Raw genomic sequence first — 22,741 nt, forward strand, 5'->3', positions numbered from 1 at the left:
CTGAAACAGTTTGTTGCCACTGTACAGTACCTGTTTGCCATAAAATTTCAGATCTATATAAGCTTCTCAGTTGCACACCTATGAAATGTTTTAGATGTATTAGAGAATAGAATTATTACTTAGGTATATTACAGAAAACTTTATGAGTCTGAAATTAAATTCTAGTTCAGTCTCTCCCTCTGTGCATTAAATTTTTCCTTCATTCTTACCTGGCATTAGAGTAAAAGCTTAAGGACCACCTGCAGAGCTTAATTCGCAGTATATGACCACTTTAAAAGTATTAAAACACCACCTACATGACACTTCCTCATCATTATTATAGATTGTAGTTACCTAGATTCTTAATTACATAACAGATATCCACCGCTACATACCAGTCTCCAAAAACTTTTATTTATCATCCAAAACTAGTAGATATTATAAAAATAAAACATTTCTTAACATTCAGGTATTTTTATCATACAGAAAACACATATAGAAAAAAAGTTTTCTATGTATATCCCACAAAGCATCAAACTCTGTATGTGTTCTACTGTTGGAGGAAAACTAAGCATCTCCAAAACAAGGGAAATAAGGGAATACAGTCTTGGCAGCCTGTTCTTCCTTTTAAATTGCAATGTTCTGTATGTACATTTGTGGAAACCTAGTAAGGCCTAAACTGAGGAAGAGGGCTATCGGGAGGAGGTGGAGGAGGTGGAGGTGGCAAAAATGGGTATGATGTGTTGTACATGTTTGGGCCTGTCCAAATCATATTCAGATTTGAAGGCATAAAGTGGAATTGATTCACATCATTAAAAGAACCAAAAACTGGAGGAGGCGAGGGATACTGTTGCATCGTTGGATTTTCTTTTCTATGAGGTTGTGGAAACACTGCAGATTCCTGATGCATTCTGTTGTCTGAAGAGTATACCTGTGGTGGTCTTACTTGCATCCTCAAAAAACGTGGAGGGCCTGACAGAGGAGGATATGGGCCCCTGGAGAACCCTCTGCCACGGTATCCCCTTGAATAACTTGAAGCAGGCTGCTGCATTGACTGATGAAGTCCTTCATTATCACCTTGAAAACAAACAACAAAAAAAACAATTACAATATTATTTTGGAAAGATTAAGGTTAGTCCTGGCAAATCTTTCAAGGTGAAGTCAAGGAAATTTGAAAAGTAATCTTATCAACAAATAACACTTGCAAATAATACATAAACAACAAAGTAATACTGGCAAGCCTACTGTTTAGTAACGCATCTTGATTTATTAGAGTAATATAGAACGGATGATCCTGAGGGTTGGAAATGCAGTCATTAAAAAAGAAATTTCACTTTGCCTCCAGGCATTTTCATTTACATTAATGAGTCACAAGAACACTCAAACTTATGTATTTTAAATCTCATTTTAAGCCAAAGCTTCCAAAAGCAACAGATTCTAAAACTGAAAACAGATCAGTATTGCATTACACAGAAGTGGTATACACCTTTCAGACCTGAGTTAGTATTATAGCACAAACACAGGACACAAATTATTCAAACTCAAATGATTTAAATGATTTTACTCTATCAGAAAAAAAGGCAGCCTGTACCTTTAGCCAATTAGCTTTCAGCATTCATCTTTCTAAGATGAATTTTTCCCTGTACAGGTCACTGTAAGCATATACTTAAGGTTCATAACCAATGTATTGCCACTTTATATAAATATCCTAAGAGCATTAAGGGGATAAGTGCTATAAAATTAAGAGCACCGAAAGGTTATAAAATTAAACTGAAACACGATCTCTAAAGGATTTCAAGGCTAGAAGCAAAAAGGTATTTGGGGACATAACACCACATAAAATCACTGAATTTAAAGAACCTACGTGGACTTAACCCTTGGCATTAGACTATGTAAAAGCATGTTCATCTTTGAAAAGCTAAGTCTGGAACAGTAGTTGGATACCAAAATTCCTACTCATTTTCATGGGGGATTAAGACTTAAGACTCCTTTGGTGCATGCAGGCCTCTCAAAGGCAGTGAAGTGAAAGTACTTGGTACTTGAGTGAATATTTTTGTTGTTCTCCTATCAAAGACTGTAACAATGAGCCAATTTTAATATACTCAGGAGTTTTATGAAGATGCAACCAGGCAAAGCTCCAGCTGACACTGTTTGTGCCTCAGTTTGCCAGATATCCTTGTTGTTGAACTCCATAGCCAAACTAAATTGCACATAATGTCAATTCATACCATGTTATTTACAGAAAAACACAGTGAACCATAAGCCATACTCCCTTGACAAACTGTGACAGTTCCTCCTGTCGTGTTCTGTTATGGAACATGGTTCAGTAACAGCCTCAGCAAACCCCAGGCAAAGGCAAGTCTGCAATAAGCTGGCAGAATAAGGGTATGACGGAAAACACCATATGCTAGGTAAGCAGAAACCAGGAGAGAAAATAACCATGAGCAATGAGGGAAGAGTATGGCACAATTCAGATCCTTCCCTTAAGGGAAAACTACAAAACCATAGGGCAAAAGCCAGTCCAAGAAAGAGCACAGCTTCATTTAAAGGGTACAAGAGAAAGATGTACTGCACATGGAGTACAAGGGTTAAAAGGACAGTTACTGACTTCCCAGATCAAGAGAAAAGGTATTCAGTGGGGTGCAACGTCTAGCAGCTTTACAGAGAAAGAGCAGCAAACTCATGGAAGGAAGCCCAAGAAAATCATGGACAAGAAGCACTGTGCTGCAGACAGCTGAAGCAACCCGATACATAAGTGGTCAAAAGAGGTAAGGTGATGGGAGTAATATTTAAGAATGGTACAAAAAGCATGCAACAGAAGTAGACCAGTGAGAACAGAGAAAGAAGGATGCAATTTAAGTTAGTCAACCAAAATGGCAACAAAAAAAGCAAAAATTTTTGTCAGTAGAAAGGCATGACAGAAGACAGACAGGAAAATCTGGTTATTGCAAACAGAGCAGTGCTGCAAAAATATACCTGGAACAGGTCTCAACAGCAGGAGAAAAGAAGGTGAAGAAAGCTATGTATATTATGAAAAACTCTACACAGCTTATTAAACTACTGTAGGCTTATCTAATCACTGTGTTCGGTAAACAAGTTCTTAGTGGGCTACAGAAGTAACAGTTATTTCAAAGGAGCATTTATATGCCAGAGTGAGAAGAACTTCCTTTTTAGATAGAAGAATAAATTCCCCACCCAAGGCCTGAGTCTTCTCCCCAATTGTCAAAAAAAGGGTTTCTAAAAACTGCACACGGCCCTCTATCTTCTCCCTGCACTCAAAGGCTTAAGCTGCATTTGGGCCCCAACAACCCCTGCAATAAGCAAGCTCTGAACTCCAAAAGGCAGCATCTGTTCTATATTCTCATGGCGTGTCAGCTGACATTGTTGTAAGGAGCCTTTCAATCTCTGACAACTGTCCTGCTCCTATACTACTACCACAATTTAATGGAAAAAACGTTCTTTCTCCTTTAAAAAAAAAGGAACATAGCCACAAATTCATTAAAATAACTTTGAAAAGCACAGAAGTACTGATTAACTGTATGAAAGCTCAATCATTAAGATAGACAACACTGTATATTTCAAACTCAGTTTCACAGATAAAAGCACTCTCCCATAGCATTCACTCACTTGACACATTTGTTTCTGATTTTAATTTCTTCCTTCCTTGACTTTGAGGCTTCTTTTTCTTCTGTTTTGCCTCTCTTTCTTTTTCATCATCACTGAAATCCAAGGCCTGGTTTAAAAAAAAAAAAAAAGGAAAAAAAAGGAGAGAACAAAGCCATATAAAGACTGCAGAGAAATTCAGTTCTAGCAATAAATCATTATTTAGAAAACAATCCATCCTTCTGTCAGCTTAGAAGAATATTAAAGCTGCACTTGCCTATTTTGCATTCAAAGAGCTGTTGTGTGTTCAGCTGGCTTGTCACACCAAAAAATTAGCATTCCACAAATTTCTCATAAGATAATTATACAATACTCAGTTACTCTTTCTAATTTTCCTAAGAACAGCAACATTCAAGCACTGAACACAAATTTTTGATTGCCTAGACATTCGTAACAGAAAAGCTGGGACTGAGGGAGCTGGCTAATTATTGCCAAGAAAAAGCTTTTGAAGCCAAACTGCAGACTAGGGGAATTAAAATACGGATTTTTAAAATGCATAAAGATTCATGTGGTGACCAATACTTAACTCAGCACCGTTAAACTACATTAAATAAATATCTCCAAGCTAGAATTGTCACTAAATTGGAATTTTCTGTATTTATATTTATTATTTATATTTAATAACACTGTTCCCATTAAACTTGCAATAGCAACGTTAGTCCAAAGGAATTTTCAGCTTGGGAGAATGTTATCTTTTACAATAGATTCAATGTCACTGCAACATTTTGTTCCTGTTACATGAGGGTTTTTTACCTTTCAAATCCTAGCTTATGTTCAGAATGAGGAAAAGTTATTAGTGAACAGGAAGGAAATCTGCCAGCATTTTTTATCATCACTAGAAAATTGTTTGATGAAATAAAGCTAAGACTAGCCAAAAGTTTTTACGTATACAGTCTTTCAAAGCTCTATTGATCACATACCTACAGTCCAATTCTATACAACAATTCTAATTCTTAAGTGATGACGTCTCCTCAAGAAAGGAAGGCAATTCACACTCTGAACTGATAGATGAGCGTTCGTTGAGAGAAGCTAACACCGCTCAGCTCAGTTCAGTTTGTGGGAAGAAAAGATAAGACAGTATTTCAAAACACATCATCCTTACTGTAGCAGAAAAAGCAACATTCACAGCTGACAGGCGGACACATCATTACAGGACCTATCTTCAGGCACAGAAAAGCCCACGTCACAACATCTCTCCTTTGAGCCAGAGGAGCTGGCCTGGGATAAGGACTGTGAACGCAAAAATTGATACTGTCCCTCACAGCATATCCTACTGGACAAGCTGTCCAACTGTGGGATCAGCGGGTTCACGGTGTGCTGGGTGAAGAACTGGCTGAAGGGTAGAGCTCAACAGGTTGTAGTGAACGAGGCTACGTCTGGCTGGCAACTGGTCACCAGTGGTGGTCCTCAGGATTCAATTCTAGGGCCAGTTCTGTTCAATCTATTTACCAATGATCTGCATGCACAAGTTGAATGCACCATTATTAATGATACCAAAATGGGAATGCTGTTCACTGTCTTGAGGGACAAGAAGTCTTGCACAGGGATCTAAACAGACTGGAGCACTGGGCAATGATAAACGCAATGAAATGTAACAAATCCAAATGCTGGATTCTGCACTTAGGACCAAGGATTGCCTGGCACAACTATAAATCGGGAGAACAGCCCTGCAGAAAGGCAGCTGGGGGAGCTGGTCAGCAGCAGGCTCAGTACGAGCCAGCAGGGTGCCCTGGCAGCCAAGAGGGCAAACCGCACCCTGGGGTGCATCAAACACAGCGTAACCAGTCAGTCAAATGTGGTGATCATCCCACTGCATCCAGTGTTGACGTGGCCTCCCCTTGATTACTAAGTGCAGTTCTGGGCCCCACAGTTTAAGGAGGAAGTGAAGATCCTTGAATGGATCCAGAGGAGGGTGAAGTAGCTGGTGAAAGGGCTGGAAAGAATGTCTTATGAGGAGCGGCTAAGGACTATAGGTTTGTCTGGTTTGCAGAAAAGGAAGCTGAGGGGCAACCTCGTTGCTCTCTGCAGCTCCCTGAGGAGAGGAAGGGGAGAGGGAGGTGCTGAGTTTTTCTCCCTGGTACCCAGGGATGGGATGCATGGCAATTGTTCAAAGCTGCTCCAGGAGAGGTTTACACTGGACAGACATCAGGAAGCATTTCTTCACCAAGACAGTGGTCAAACACTGGAACAGGCTTCCTAGAGAGGTGGTCGATACCCCAAGCCTGTCAGTGTTTAATAGGCATTTGGGCAATGCCCTTAACACACTTTTGGCTTACGGTTAGCACTGAATTGGTGAGGCAGTTGGACTAGATGATCACCGTAGCTCCCTGCCAACTGACATATGTCTATTCTAGTCTATAAAATTGGGTAGAACTAGAAAAAGAACCACCACAAAAAACACACTTCCTACTTAATCATGAAAAGTACATACTACATAGCACAGAACTATGCTAACCATGCAAGCTTTTGCAAGATTCAAAACGGACAGACAGATGTCTTTGGGATACTCCAGGAGACACAAGGCTTCTACAAATTTCAACTATTTTGTCTAAGATACACTTAAAGTAGAAATCACAAGAAAAAAAAGTGACTCAAGCATTGAGCTAGAAAACAAATCTCATGAAAACACCTCAAAACAACTACCAGCCTTGCAATTTTTATTGAAGAAGAGAATAGTCATGAGAAGTATGGTTAAATTAAGGAGAACTGGACAGGAAGCCTGGGTATCACTGAAGAAATCTTTACAGATCCTACACTAAATGATGTCCATGGTAGTGAAGAGCTCTCACTTCTACACAATCCCGTACTACCGCCTTTGTATGGAAGAAGCTCATCTCCTGTCATTAAACTAGTGTTTCGTAATAGCAAACACTAGGGAAACCTTACTAAGAAGCGCAACACAGGTGGTGTCTAAATTAATGGAACAGAGCAGTCAGCTTAAACACCCAAGTAGTACAGTTTGCACATTAGCAGGCCTTTCAAGACAAACAATTGCTTCTGGTAAGGTAAAAGAAAAAGCTGCAGTGAAAGCACAGCAAGGACAAGAATTCTCTAGCTCAAGCAACACTATTAGGCACAGTTAAAGCACTGCTACTCAAAGTTGCCAAACAAGTTCCCGAAAGACTAGAAGAACTGAAGGTAAAAGGATACATGTTTTTCCAACTGCAAAAAGCAAATAGAAGACAACAGCCAGCACTCTCTACACTGACTGTGACACCTCTTCAAGAAAAGCATGATCTTCTTCCCAATGACTAACAGAGGTACATCTAACTCCGGTCGGCGTCAAACAATAAGCTTGCTAACTAGTTACGCTACATAAAAAAAGATTTCTACATATGCCTTGTGTAATCAAAAACATTAAATAAAAAACACCAAAAAAACTATAGTTACTTCAGGTGGTGGCTCTTGGTCATTCTTCCAAGATGCATCTGAACCTTTTTCCCTAAAAGGAAAAAAAAAACAAACCACCAAATTAGACAATCAAGGTGAAGGAAGACGATGATGTAAGGAGATATGAAACATCTTTGAGTCACATAGTAGCAACATATTCCAGGTTAGAAGTCATTTGCAGGAACTGTACTATAGCAAACAGGGTAACACTTTCTTCAAGGTATCAAATCTCCTATGCCAGAAGTTGCCTGTTTTAAACGAGGTGTATGTTTTTATGTTGTTCTTAAGTGAATAGCAATGTATGTGTCAACTTAGGACTTCACTATATATGTCCCTTGAAAAATCCTCCTATTTTGAGTGAAGACTGAACATCTCACACAGCTAATATTAAGCTTTGAGCAATATTCTCTCAAAACATCCTTTTGAACCTGAATTGAGGTAGCTCACTACAACTTTCATATGCTAACTTCTCACTACAGTCACAAGCTTTTATATACTTCTGGTTTCAGAATACATATTTCCACTTGAAAAGGACAATGAACTAACTAGTAGGACACAGGCTTTAAGTATAACTACAATTTAGTGAATCTGGCAAAAAAACCCCAAAACTCTCAGACTGGCTTACAAGTCTGTTAGGACAGTGTTAGTTAGATAATTAGGTTTCATCTTCTATTTTGTTCCAAATATAAAATTAAAAAGGCAAAAGACACTTAAAGCAAAAACTCAATTGTCTTGCCTGACAAGCACCAAAATTATTTAAGTGGTATCATGTGTTTCACTCACCACTAGGAACTTCACTAAAAATCAAGTCATTTCTTTGATTAACAACAATTTTGTGGAACAAATTTTAATCATGCTGTTAAAAGTCTGTGGAAGGTTTTTCCACACTGCTCGCAAATTTAATATGTTTTGGTCTGGAACATCAAAGCACAATCCTTATCTACATAGACAAACTACATGAAATAATGCAATACCAAAAATTGTTATTTGCAAAATGGAACCATACAGTTAAAAACATCAGTGATCAATGTGTTCAGTGTGAAATGTCTTCAATCAGTGCTCTAATAACCAAGGGCTTCTTTACATATTCAAGTCAGCAAAATCAAGCAACAATAGTTACATCAAAGTACATAACCATCGGCTCTAGGGAGCCTGGACTTAAGAGGCCCTTAGTCAAAGGCTGCCCATGAGAAGGCTGGCAATTCATCTGGAGGTACTTTGTGCCTTAATCCCTAACCATCAAACTGAAGCTCAGGCTCTACATATCACTAGAAAAACATAAAGACACACCACTTTCTGATTAGGAGCAAATTGTATTAGCAAGCCATTTTAAAATTCAATTAGAAGAAAATGTTACAGGGAGGAAAGGACGGTAAGGACTCTATATGAGTAATTTCTCAGCTGCAGAAAACTACCTACTCAGAGATGAAAAGTGACTTTAAATTGTGAACCAAATTCTTTGTTTTTCCCTCTCATCTTGCTATTTTGGAGCAATACACGCCTGCCAGAAACACCAGAGCTCACAAACTACAAGACCTGTGGTCATTAGGCAGTATGTAGTACCACTGACTGCAAAATTTAAACCTTGTAGGTTCTTCAGGAAGCTTCTCTCACTCTCCCAAGGCAGCCTTCCCCTTTTCAACAAAACACTTTTCATGCTCTGAGATAACTTAATGTTCTTTGCAGAAGATTAAGATTGTAATTCTTTGATTTCTGAACTCAGATACTGTAAGAGCTCGAAGTCTAACAAAAGGTGACTCAGGAATCATGAAAATACATGGGCTTCTTTAGAATTACTTTGTGTTTCAGGAAATACAACACAAATCTCTTTTTAGTAACAAATTATTTTGCATTCATGAAGTTTTACACTACACTTGTATTTACTTCGCTATAAAGTCTAATGCTTATTCATAGCACTGCAACTTCACACAATGCAAGCAGATCGCATTCCAGATTTCAGTGAAAGCTTCAAACTTAAGGTTTCTTTCAGATCTCAATCCTGATTCCTTTCCTCTTCAAAGTATCATTAGTTTTGAGTAGCAGCTCTAAGACTTCAAGTCTGTAATACCCTACAAGGTAGTCTGCACACAAACTAACAAAAAGCAGAAAATAAAAATCATTGGTCACCAAGTTTGCAATCTGCTACAGTCTCAAAGCCTTCTTGTGAAGCACGGCATGCCATCTTGGTTTCTTTATACAGACAAAACAGCACAGGTCAGAAATCACAATTCTTTATCCTTTTTCAGTGACACCTACTTTGTGAAAAGGCAACTTCAACAAATAGTACCAATTGCCTCACCAAAGCTTAAAAACTTTACTACAATACTCAAGAATAAAATTTTTCAGTGAAATTTACTTAAATCACATTATTCAGAAATTACATTTTATGTCAGAGTAACAGGTGTTCACCCTGCTCATTTTAATGCAGGGCAAGGAATAATGTCTGATGCACTGTTCAGCTGCGCTTCTAAGTCATGAAAGTGTGAAACATCTTACCTAGTGTTCAATTTTGGGCCACATACGATAGTGGAGTACTACAAAGACAAACAGTTCCTGAAACTACTTGCAAAGCACGTAACAAATGAAAACATGAGCCTCATCTCAGATGCTGAGTAGGGCACAGTTACTGATGTAGCAAGCAGATTATCAGAGTCTGTGCAGTTACTGTGCTAAACAGCAAAGTTTAATGGCACAAATCAAAGACCAGCTGCACCAAAACAAGCAGCAGAGTAAGAAAGTGATCTATTTTGGTCTTCACTGAAGGGGGGGGGGGGGGGGGGGGGGAGATGCTTGTTGCTTCCACAGACATGAGATAAACTAAAACAAAAAAAAAAAAACACCAAAAAAAACCAAAAGACTCCTGCAGGGCTGGCCACACATGCATAACTAAAGAAAACAATTACTCAGTATGAATACTGGCAGAGGTGCAATTAATGCAGACACCAATATTATTTGCTATAGTCACAAAAAATTTGCATGTCAGATGAGATCTAATCCTACTAAACAGAGACTAAGGCACTTGTATGACAAAGGATTTTTTTTAACCTACAGTTATTTCAGACAATTAGTCATCAATAATTAGAACACTAATGTCTAGCAGTCATTTACTGTACTTTATTATTCTGTATCTTTTAAGTGCACTTCATTTTAAATGGCAACAAGTCCTATTCATACATGCTGCTTTCCTCAGACAGACTGGGATACACTAACACTTTTCAGAAGTTTCTGAATATTATACTACATTGTTACTCAAATCCCTCCCCTCTCCTAAATTTACAACCAGTAATTTTCATAAAGAATTGTTTTCCAACTGTGCAATAGACTAAATTTCAGTTCTGGGGTTGTAACACGAAATAAAAATAATAAATACAAACTTGTTCAGAATTCAACCGAGTTTATTATAAATTATGAAACTAAAAAGAATCTGAGGAACAACAACATCTGGGAAGTTCAGCTTGTAAAACCAGCGCATGTGTATGTGTGCAAGAAGGTGTGGGGGAGGGAATTATCAAATAATTTTTTCTCATTATGGTATTTTAGTGAAAAGAAAGCAAACTTAATATATTGAGTAAGAAACTACTAAACTTCAGTGATTATAACACTTCAGAAGCTTGTTGTTTAAAGCTACTCTGTACTGTTCTGAAAGGCACCTTGTTATTAAAACACAGTTGAGAATACCTAAAAAAAAGTTGTAGTGTCAAGCTTAGTCCTACAGTTTCTCACTCAAGGTTGAGCCTTAATCCAGCATTTCTAGCTCTATTAAAAAATACATTATAACCAAATTAGAAAAGAAATTGGACTCACTGTTTTAGTTTCTCTGCAAATATATACTGTGTGAAGTCCTCCACTGATGGAACAAAATACATACTATCATGCACATTAATACCTTTTTCTTTGATATGTTCAGAGCTGTTAAATCTTAACACATAAAAGGGATGTAACACAGGACCAAATATCTCAAATATCTGAAACACAAACAAAATGAAAATGTTTAAATAAACCACCAAAAGTAGACAGCTCGTTTCATTGTAGACAACCATAAAGCTTTAAGATGTTTTGTATTTAAGAAGTTTGACACACTTGGAAAAAATGTAGCATCAAATAAAGTTACTTAAATGCTTTAGTTTTATTACCAAATTTTGTCTGACAGTGTATTTCTCCAGTATAGTATGTAGTATGGAAAAGTAAGTTCTCATAGGTCGACATTGCCTTTGCCCACCCAACTACACTGCTTTCACTGCTTGCTTCCTCCCCTTCAGCCATCTTCCTTTTTGTCGAATCTCTATTCTCTGCCCATTGTCCTAATCATTTATTCCTCAAAGTTCACCTTTTCAAGACACCTTTACGTCACTGTCCCTGCCTGTTACCCAGTTCCACTAAGAGCAAGAGAATTCTGAGGTGTTGTACAGAACATCTGCAATTTCAGGCTGAGGGTTTTTTTACTTCACTCACATCTAGCATTCAAAGATATCGCAGTAGTAGCCATTCTAGATGATGGCTTTCCTTCCCCAGAAAACATAAAAAATTCACTGCAACACTCTTCTTAGCAAACATTCTTCATTATACTGCACAAAGCACACATTGACCTTAAACTGCAACAGCAGAGCTTACATATGTAAACATTCCCCATTTTTCCTGAAACTTGACTCTAACTTATCAATCTTTGCCCCCAACTCCTGGTAATAAGAGCACAGCCTGCTATTCAAGCCTTCATACACCTGAAAGCAAGGTCTCCCTCTCCACAAGCACACTCATAAAATAGCAAAAACTCACCACACATTGTAATTCTGTAAGGATTCCAAGTTAAAAACTCTTGAGATTAAAAAAATAGCTGATTATAGCAAGAGTCAAAAACAAACAACCACAAACTACTCATCAAGGAAACATTTTTCATTTAGTTGACTTCAACACTACTTGCTGGAACATAAAAGAATACTTTGAATTTTATGTTACAATAGCAGGGTTTTATGCTTTACACACACCTTTCCTGCTGCTTGCCGATCTTCTTTAAAAATTATGCTTTCCTCATTTACTGCAGGTAGGCCCCTCAGTGATTCAATTATTACTAAAATGGAAAAAAAAAATCAATTAGAACTTTATGTATCAACAGCAGCCTGTAGTTAATTGCAAAGAACCTTATCAAGCCACACCATTATTTGTCTACTAAAGCTCATAGAGCTTCATCTGAAAATTCTTGTGCACACACAAAACTACTTACAGTCATACACCCATTCACCAGTTATATACAAGTGGTAAAATTTACATTTGTTTAAAGAATTGTTGTTCTCTGGGGTAAACGAAGAAAGGAGACCGGATTATAGATACAACAGAGAAGTCTCAGATATGAATGTGTATATATAGCTCTATTTACTCAGGATGTTTCTTAATCAAGTGCATAGTAGAAATAATCTATTTCTTTGAGTGCAGATGCACATATACATTGTCGTCTTAATATTCCAAATTAAATTATCCTTGGAAAAAAGAATGGAGATGGCTATTCAACATAGCTTCCACTAGTAAGTCATAAGAATAGGACCAGAACACAAAAGATGTCTGGCAGTCCAGGCACACAAGCAACTGGTGGTGTCATTTATGTATGCAGACACACAATTTGAATTATATGATGTTAAATTGCAGATATGTAAGTTTCATACTACATTTAGGCCTTGATCTGTGATTAGTGATTGTATGAGTGATCAAAGTCAGCAAGTCATTCTAGCAGCTAAAAATATGAAATCTGAACACTTAAAAATGGACACAGAAGCACGGTCTTCCTGTTATGTTAAATACATTTGATATACAGTCTACTTCATTTTTAGGTCTTCCATATTCGGAGATAAAAGAGATTATCCTTTGCTGTAATTTTTAGAGTACTTAACTCTTCTTTGGCAGTAGTTCCTTCACATCTGCTCCTTTAGTCTACAGAAATAGTGGGTCTTCCTTTACATTCAGCAGGAATTATGCTTAAAGCTGTCAATACAGCTGCCTAGCAGCATTAAACACAAAAATTCCCATTCTGAAGGTAGTATTTTGTACCTCTAAAACAATAGAACACTCAATTAAGCATCCTCAGTGCCCCTCCATCATCAAATAAAGTCACTCAAGCACTTATTGTCACTCAGGCTCTAACAAAAACAAGATTATCCCCAGTAAACTTACCTAACAGGACAAAGCAATAAACATCTCATCAAGCTAACTCAAGCTTTGCTACTATTTCAATCTGCAAACACCTTACTAAGCATGCCTGTGACAATGCTACAGGCTTAATAGTTCTCCAAATTTCAAGAGAATTGGGGATATCAGTTTAATTTGTGCCTACCTATAAGATATACAGTGATAGAACCCAGCGTGTGACTTCACTCTCATGAGAAATACACCTTAGCCAAACAACCAACCAAAAACTGCCAACAAAAACCCAAAACAACACACACAAAAAATCCACACCAGAAACTCTTCAGAAAATGATTCATCACACATAGCCCCCAGTCTTCCAGCAGGCTAAGGAAAATATTCTGGAAACCTAAGTCATGCCAGTCCCATGAAAGTCAGGTGAAACACTATGACCTACAGTCTATTTGACTTACAGCTTCCCCTGCCCCAACCCACCCAACATCCTCAGCTTCTACTGTTCCAGGGCCCAAAATGCAGTCCCAGGGCAGGTTTCTCATCTACACCAAAGCTGTCTACTTTCCAGGCTACGACCCACACTGAATTTTTCTCTTCTCCAAGTACCTTGGAAACTAAACACAGCAAAAATTCTCCTAGGCTGACCGGATGTTCACAGAAAGTACTGTCATCTTGCTTCTAGCTAGTGTGAAGCAAGCAGGAACCTATATTGTTCTAGCCTTCAATTCACTCTGTAGTATGAAATAGCCAACTTACAGGTATTACACACTGCAGACTGAGGAAGGAACTTGGAACCTTGCTACAAAGAACAGCAGAGATTTCTGACACAGCAAAAGGGACAGAAAGTGTTCAGAATACCGACTGTTGGACCAAAATAGTATTTGTGGTTTCCAAAAGAGACCTCAGCTCCCCTCATACTAGATACAAACCTGGTATACAGTTATCAAGTTAGTTCAAAAATCAAAAACCAACCCATAATTACCTGGCAGAGTCCCTAATATGGCTACAAATCAATTCAAACTGAGGCCGCTCAGACACATTTCCAGAAGAATGGGAAAAAAAGGAAAATATGTACAAAGACAAAGTCATAAAGCAAGGTAGTAAAAGCAGAAAAATAACAGCTATCTTGGGGTTTATTCCATTTTTATGGCTTTATTTCATATATGATTATTAGTCTAACTTTCACCAACTAATCTAAATTCAACCCTTCACATTTTCCAGTTGCATAAAAGGAAGATGAAGACTGAAGAATTCACCTATCAGTAAATTGACAGGATTTGAAAGGGTTATACTCACTAAGGAGAATTAGAAGCTAAGGCCAGTTCTCAAAACTAAAGTCTAATAGCAACTATGATTCAGCAGCTTCTCTTTTAACTTATTTTCAAACCATTATTTTTGCTGAAAACTACCTTCAAGTCCCCATTATTATCAATAAACAAGAGCAAAGTAGAACAAAAGGACAATGACCAGTTTACTACCATCTACACTCTCAACCCAGCTTCCTGCACATGAGTGAAATTAAATCTAACTCTAAACCTACACCAACAACAAAAACACTGCAAAGGAATTGCCTATATTACCAGGAGTCTTTTACAATAAAATAAAATTCAATAGCAAAAGCTATTTGCTTGAATTCTTTCATACCCCACTCAACATAAATATTTCCACTTCAAAATTTAAGTTAATTTCTAATCTTCATAAGCAAATTGCTTTGATAGCAGTTCAAGCAGAATGAAACACTTGAAATACGTTTAAATAGAAATACACCAGTGATGTTTTATCAGCTTCAGCAAAACTTTGATTTCATATATCAAAACCTGAGGTCCCAGGTAGATCCAAAAAGATCCCTAGCATCACCTGCAGTTAAGCTTACATTCACTGTATGTCTCAATTCCATTAAGCTTACCCTCCAGCACCTACAAATCATGTTAGTCATGCTGTCCTGTGACTGCTGACACTGGCAGCTTGCATTTGGTCAAGGTGCCAGAAGTGGGATTAAAAAGAAAACCACCATAAAAAGATTTGTACTGTTAAAGAAACAAGTCTTTTTCCTGTCCTCATATATTAACAAGCAAGCACTTGAGAATGCATTGTACTGCATCTGTGCCTTCAGTTACACACTTGCTGTATCTTCAGAAATAATTCAAATACAGCATGCACAACCCCACAATTTTCTTAAAATACTGCAAGTTTCATCTCATTGTCACCAGAATTAATATAAGGACCATAATACACAGTGAAAAAAGGCTTTTAAATGAAAAAATTAGAATATGAAAGCTAAAGAAACACATGTATAATAGTCATAGTATCTTAATCTTTAGAAGATGTAAGCCAGCTAAAAAAGGAATTCAACACAAATGTTATTTGCTAGTCCAAGTTCTCATTCAGCAACCCACTATCCCCTGAAATAGAATGCTGCAGTACTGACACTTTGAAAGAACAGCTAAGCACACAATTAATGCAGAGATATACAGAGATTATTTGAATTAAAAACAAAGCAAACATATCTTGCCTACCTAGCTGCTCAATGATGCTGGAGACTGTCCCAAAGAGCTCCAGTTCAACATCATCAGGCAGAATTATTGATAATTCTTCAACAGGAGGCAGTTCCTGAAAATATCAAGTCAATGCTCAGAATATAATCTTGTCACACCAAGACATTCATCACTTGGTTGCTGCATAAATTTGACAATCAGAAAAACCTCCTAGCATTTTGAAGATTTAATAAAGAAGTCTAGCTTCACTTGTCTCTTCCAGTATAATTCTAAATGAACACATCTTGGGGGAATGTCACTTTTGAAGACACCTTTTCTATCGAGATACTACATATTTCTATTGCAACTAAAGCACAAGACAATTTTCAACTGGAGAAGACCAACAACAGATGTTTTGTTCTTTCTCTTGAACTTTCAAGTTAGATAAGTTTAATGTAAACCACAATAATTAGATAAACAGAAATCAAGAATCAGAAAACTTGTAAACACATTCAATGCCTGACAGAAGAAAAATGTACACAGCAAGAGGTAAAACAGTATGAAATATTCCAGGTATGTATGAACTTATTTGACAAAATTATGTCTGTCCATTTATGCCGTAACTCAGATCGTTACAGAAGATCTAAAGATCACAACAACCTATACAAAGAAAATTATTTTTTGGTACAAGAGGATAATCATAGAGAACGCTTTCAAAAAAACACCAAACTGCAGATACACAAATGAATACTGCATGAACAATATCCAAATTAAAACTATTTCTGCAAATGTAAGCGCCAAGATCTACTAGCAAAGGCTGATTTAACACTGAACTCATCATCTACCTCCAATTTACTCATGCACTAAGATTTCTACGTATATACTATAATGCTGCAAATTCAACATGGACTATATGGCACACAAGGCAAGAGCAACTGGAGTAAGAATTATCTTCAAATTCAACATCTTCTGAATTTGGAGTTAGAATCCAAATCTTATCACTGAACTGCACTTTTAAACGCTATCACCAGAAATAAAATCCTTCTACTTCTACAATAGAAGAATCTTACCCTGTCTTATCAAAACTTCACCTGGTAATCTTCATTCTTAACATAAGTGCTTGGCAAAGGCTTCTAGAGCAACTCAAAAGACTTTGAGGCCAAGACTTCCTCAGATCATATAATACAGCATTAAAGTCAAGATGCAAATTCAGAGAGAAACACCCTTCTACAAACAGTGAATTTTCCCAATGTTAAACCAACTTCACTGCTAAGACTCAGTAGTCATGGATGCCAGAGCAATTCAAAGGCCACAGACCAGAAGGAAGAATGCTAAAATTCTGAACATCAACCTCAAATTGGTAAACTGTACCATCTGTCATACTATATACGATATCTGCCAATCCTACACTTCAAAGCAGGTTTCTCAAATAGTTGCGCTGACGCTCCTTAATATGTGCAGGTTTTTTATCCTAAGCACATATTCCAATCAAGATACTTCCTTTAATCTTTTATTTCATCTTCGACCCATGCTTTAGCAAGTTAGCTATTATTGGGGACTTTTGGGTAAAAGACAAATCATAGTTCATTTTTAACAAATACATTTTAACTTTCAAATTGTATTCCCTCAAATTTTTACAATCAATTTTTACAATCAACATTTTTACATGAACTCTATTACTGTAGAATGGCTTAGCAAATAATGTAGTTGCTAGAACTTTGGTTCTGATTAACTATCACTGGCAAAAAGCTACAGGTTTGCTGAACCAATGAAATTAGTCAGGCCAGTACTTAAAAAGAAGATATTTCATAAAGATTTGTACTTGAAGTAGTAAGCTAATGAGACAAAAGAGCGTATCAACCAAGCATTTTCAGACTACCATGAATTTTAATAAATAACTGAGATAAAGGTAACTAAAACCTGACAGGTACGTGTATTTGATTTTTATTTAGAGTCCAGTGCTCTTAAAAAAAAAAATGCTGTCATAGAAGCACTTATAATAGCTCTACTATTAATCACACTTCAAAACTAAGTGCATGGAATCAGTACTTGCTCTGATGTTTTACTCCTTCAGAACACAATGTTATGCGTGTGTCCCAGTCTTTCATTAATTTCAGGAATAAAAGAACATTCAAAGAGCTTTGCTTTACTCCAAGCGTCTCTAGAACAACAGTTTAAGAACTAGCAACATACTTTTACCTCCTGTTGTTGCTACTACTAATGCATATCAAAGCCTCAGCCTTTCCAGCCAAGTCATCTAGCACTTGACTGCAAACTTACAGAACGGAAGCAAAGGTAAATCTGTCCAAATGTATCTGCTCTTTGGTTTTTTTACTCTACCTTTCTAAAAATTTCTTGTAACCCTCACTAGACTTGTTTCTTATTGCAGAAAGCCTTTTCTATGAAGGGGAGAGATCTAACAGAATAGCAGATAGCCCTATACCATTAATATAAATTGACATTACAGTGCTATATTATCCTTTTGTTTTCAATCCATTACAAATGATGCATAGCTAATCATTTGTTAGCAGATTATTACTAAAACTCATTCCTTTAAACCTCTTAATTTTGAGATAATGAGGAATGGCGGAAGCAATACTTAATGAGTGTATTATTTATAAGAACCAAAACGAGAAGAGTATCTTGATGCAAATTATGGTTCCAAATTTCAATACATAAAACAGTGCTATAACAAAAAATTGCAGAATCAAACAAATGCAAACCACACTCAATTTTGCTTTTGTGAGTAGAAGCAATGCAATCTGAATCTCTGGGAGGCTTAATAAAATATTCAAAATTTCTCCCTCAAGGGTAAACATATTTGAAATATGTCTGTAAAACATCAAACCTTCAAGTGTCTCACATAGAGAAAGACTGATGAAAGCCTCTAATGTACAAACAACAAAAATATACTAAAATATCCATTTTATCCATAAATTTGTTTTCATTGATTACAACTGTGATTTTTATAAAAATATGAACCTAAAATGAGCTGTCAATCTCACTTCAGAGTGGTTTTAATATACTGAAGACATTTTAAGTTATTAACCGTGCTATACCTGAACTAATGTAAAAACTTATGTTCAATCACTAGGTACTGCTTAGAGTTCAGTATTTTAAGTTGAAGTTACTAGTAAAAGGTTTAATATATACCTTAATATATATAATATTTAAAAATATTTAATAGAAAAATATTAAAAATATATTTAATATTTTAAAAATACCACATTGTACTTACATCAATAGGCAACTCATCTTTTGTTTTAACATAGTAAGACCTGTTACCCTTCCCATGTGGATGATCATCTTCATCAGATACTGTTGAAGGAGAAGATGAAGAGGTTGATGTATCTGATGAACTATCTGAATCCGTATCACTGAATAAAACAAACACGGGAGTTAGAATATAGACTTCTACATCACAGATAAAAAAGAATAGCTAGATTATAGAGTACTCAAATACCTTTGGTTACCAGATATGCTTCTTAAATGTATACCTTTGTATACAGAAGAGCAGCAATCTTTCCTGAACCTACAAGCCACTGGACAAGATCATAAAAAAGTCTCAGCAGAGTAGCAGCTTTAGCACTTCAGAGCAAATGCTAACTACAATGGCTCATTTGGGTTCCCACTGTTTCACTGTTGAGTAGTGCATGTGGCATGACAACAACAACCTTCAAGCCCAAGCAGGAGTCCAACATCAGCGTAACTCCCTGTCAGATGTACATGATAGTCACAGTTTAGGACCTACATTTCATTGGTCTGCAAGTGAAATGCAACATTAGTCACAGGATGACCACTTCAGTACAATACCTAGAAAAATACTGCAAAGTCAGAACCATGTCTGCGCACTACCAGCATACTTCCATTTTATGCACCACTTAAACTCCTAGTATCCAGCAACACACTTGCTGTAACTGAGCACAAAAAATTTTCAAAGATAATATGTTAAAGTACCTTCTACAGCTCACAGTCACTCCCCTTGTACAATCCCAACATTAGCATAAAGCTAAGTGAAAGTCAAGAAAATACTCAGTCCAAGCAATGCATCTGGCACTATGAAGGTTTAAAACAAAATAATTCTAATGTTTGCAAATAAAAGGGGTTAGTTTCATAATTCATGGCGTGCCTGAATTCCCCCAATACATATTCACACAGATTAGTAATTTCGTATTTCTCATTGGCGCATGCACAGTAGATGTTTATTGTCTTAGACTCTTAGTATTTCAAATAAAAAGCACAGTAAGAAACCAATTCTTATTCATGTCAACATGCTCATTCTAGCAAAAGTCTATGTTCTTCAGGAGTTGGTGGAAGAAACAAACACATGGAGTAACTGATCCTGGTGACTGAAAAAAACCCACATTACAAGTCTTACACAAAAATACAAAGACAACCAAACTTTTGTAAAATTGCATCTATCCTTTCTTATCTGATCTGGCTATTAATAAAGCAGCACTTCGGTTCTAAGTGATAAATAAAATACAAAAAAACTCTCCCTCCCACAAAAGCTGCTTTATTTCTCCTTCACAAGCAAATGAATGGCTTTCAATTAACTGTTGCTGAATTATTTTTTTCCCCAACAAAAGTGATGGGAAAGACAACAAATAAAAGCACAACTCCAAATAAACCTTTTGAAAAAAGCCAAATATGGACTTCTTGCAATAAAATCAACACAGCAGAAAAACAAAAATCAGACTACCAGAGACATACCTCGAGGTGGGGCACGGCGGGAGACCACAAAACTTTGAGATATTTGTAGACAGCTAGTAAGTTAAAGCTATCAGAATTTTATCTTAAATATTCATCTGAACATCAACACAACAGATTTTGAAAGCAAAAGACGACTACAGGTGAAAACCCTGCCATAGGTCAGGAATCTGACTCTCCATTCACTACATAATGTTCTAGGAAAACTCTGAAGGAAGCAAACGAGTATTTCCAGTGACAAACTTTAACTCATTAACTGTTATTGAAGCTCAGGATTTTCTTTTTTAAGAAATCCTTAGACTTCATTTCAGCCTCCACTAATTAGCAGGAGCACACACCCATCTTGCTGCAATAGCCCCAGAGAAAACACCAAACTCACTGAAACTGCCAACACGCACAGGATTCCAAGGGTGAGCCAGAGCCCACATCTGACCGGTTAGTTACCTTGCACCGAGTATACTGAGCACCAAAGCGCAGGTTCAAGCAGAAGATGGAACCTTTTATAAAAACCATACAGCTCCAGAACGAGCTTTTCCACCGAGATGCCAACAATAGAGCATGAGTTAAGATCTGCAAACTCTATACCTTGAATCCTGTAGTCACTTTTTTTTCAGCAGTAATACCGCAGGTGTCTTGTGACAAGTAATGCACGCACACTCTGTGAGGACCATGTCAAACAAAACATTCAAACGGTCACGGTGGCCCAACAGTGACGCTCTACAGGCCACCAAACGCGTGCTTTTACTAACACTACGCCTCACTGCCATGGCTTTGGAAGTTCACTCATTCAGCACCAAACCTCAGCTGCGAGTGTCACCTTCAATGGCCAAGGGAAAGCTACCGAAGCGGGACAGGGGGAGGGGGCCCGCGGGGGGAAGGTCAGAGGGCGAGGGGAGGCGGGGTACAGGGCGGGCACGGGCCGCTCGCATGGCGCCCAGCCGCGTGACCCGCCCCGCCGGCCGCGCGCGCCGCCGCCTCAGAGGGAACGAGCGGCCCGCGGAGCGCGGCCCGGCCCGGCGGCACCCACCTGTCCGAGTCCGACGAGGGGTCGCCGGCACGAGGCCCGCTGGGACCCGCCGCCGACTCGGTCTCCATGCTCGCCGGCCGCTCCTCGCCCGGCGCCCCGTCCTCGCCCGGCGCCCCGTCCTCGCCCGGCGCCCCGTCCTCGCCCGGCGCCCCGTCCTCGCCCGGCGCCCCGTCCTCGCCCGGCGCCCCGTCCTCGCCCGGCGCCCCGTCCTCGCCCGGCGCCCCGTCCTCGCCCGGCGCCCCGTCCTCGCCCGGCGCCCCGTCCTCGCCCGGCGCCCCGTCCTCGCCCGGCGCCCCGTCCTCGCCCGGCGGCGGCGCGGCTGCGGGCTCGAACGCCAGCCTCCCCATCTGCGCCACCACCTCCATCCCAGCGCAAGCGGCACGAGGGCTGACCCCTCCCCCAGCCGCACGCTATTTCCGGCTGCCCCGCGCGCCGGCGGACGGGTTTGTCTGGGCGCGGTGAGGTCAGGGCGCATGCGCGGGCCACGGCAGGGGCGGGGCCTCCTGTGACGCGCCGGATTTTGGCGGGGCGGTGGGGGCCTGAGTACGTGTTTTACGTTTGGTTAGTCTGGGGCCTTTCTTAAGATAAGCTATTCTCTTAAGAACTGATGGGAAGTAATAGAAATTGGTGTTCCCATTATTTGTTCACTTAAGTCTTAATGCTGAGTAGATTTTATGGTTAATTTAAATTGTGTGCCAAAGTTTTCCTGTTACGAGGCTTGCCTTAAAGCCAAAGCTAGAGGTCATTGCTACACTGACTGAGGACCTATTGGGATAAATTAGTTTTGGTATTTTATAAATACGCTGACAAAACGAAAAAGATTCCTGTAATTAAAACTAAAAAAACCTAAAAAATGCCCAGTTAAAAAAGGCTGTGTAATACTAAATTACTAGAGTAACACCTAGCCCTACTGCAGTCACCCGATAATAATACCTACCTCTGCCAATCTTAACCACGTCCTTCCAATCAACAAAACTCACCACAACGTAACATCCTTGTATGTTCCATGATCACCATAACTACGTGCTGGTTGGGAACTGGAAGGGTTTGGGTGTCTGTCCAGTTCTCACACAACTTTGTATGGGGCCTGTTGGTGTCTCAGTCTTCTCTCTTGGCATCCAGGGATCCGGCGTAGGTAGTGTGCTCTCCTGTAGGAGAGAAGGGAGGAATTCCCCCAGCTCTCCCCAGCCTCTGTTTGCTTGGGGACTTAAAGGTTTTCCCCATGGCAGTAACTCAGGAGAAAAGACACATCTTTGCTTAAACTCAATCTATCCATGGAAAAACCCAACAGATGTGCAGAAGACAAGCAACATCAGGAGGTGGCTGTGGCTGTGAGCCTACAGACAAGCCCCTTTAACACCAGCTCCTAACT

At 38.7% G+C, this 22,741-nt stretch overlaps 1 protein-coding gene across 2 annotated transcripts; it reads right to left on the bottom strand.

Moving 5' to 3' along the window:
• Positions 1 to 371: 371 nt before the first annotated feature.
• NAF1 (nuclear assembly factor 1 ribonucleoprotein) lies at positions 372 to 21,763 on the bottom strand. 2 transcript variants are annotated; one of them, XM_055715827.1, is made up of 8 exons: positions 21,370 to 21,753; positions 18,871 to 19,009; positions 15,675 to 15,768; positions 12,015 to 12,097; positions 10,837 to 10,997; positions 7,033 to 7,084; positions 3,607 to 3,712; positions 372 to 1,056 (listed from the first exon to the last, which is right to left on the bottom strand). In XM_055715827.1, the coding sequence occupies exons 1-8, from the start codon at positions 21,732 to 21,734 to the stop codon at positions 644 to 646; spliced, it is 1,413 nt and encodes a 470-aa protein (XP_055571802.1). In that variant the 5' UTR covers positions 21,735 to 21,753; the 3' UTR covers positions 372 to 643. The 2 variants fall into 2 exon arrangements, with proteins under 2 accessions (XP_055571802.1, XP_055571811.1); XM_055715836.1 differs by having other exon boundaries at positions 918 to 1,056; positions 10,919 to 10,997; positions 21,370 to 21,763.
• Between the last annotated feature and the right edge of the window lie 978 nt (positions 21,764 to 22,741).

This window comes from Falco cherrug, chromosome 1 (assembly GCF_023634085.1).
Source record: "Falco cherrug isolate bFalChe1 chromosome 1, bFalChe1.pri, whole genome shotgun sequence".
Lineage (NCBI taxonomy): Eukaryota > Metazoa > Chordata > Aves > Falconiformes > Falconidae > Falco > Falco cherrug.

Coding starts and splice junctions, on each gene's coding strand:
- NAF1 (XM_055715827.1), bottom strand. CDS start 21,734: ATGGAGGTGGTGGCGCAGATGGGGAGGCTGGCGTTCGAGCCCGCAGCC. Junction 12,098..15,674: donor CAGCATCATTGAGCAGCTAG/GTAGGCAAGATA, acceptor TTTCCATTTTAG/TAATAATTGAATCACTGAGG. Junction 10,998..12,014: donor ATCGGCAAGCAGCAGGAAAG/GTGTGTGTAAAG, acceptor TTTGTGTTTCAG/ATATTTGAGATATTTGGTCC.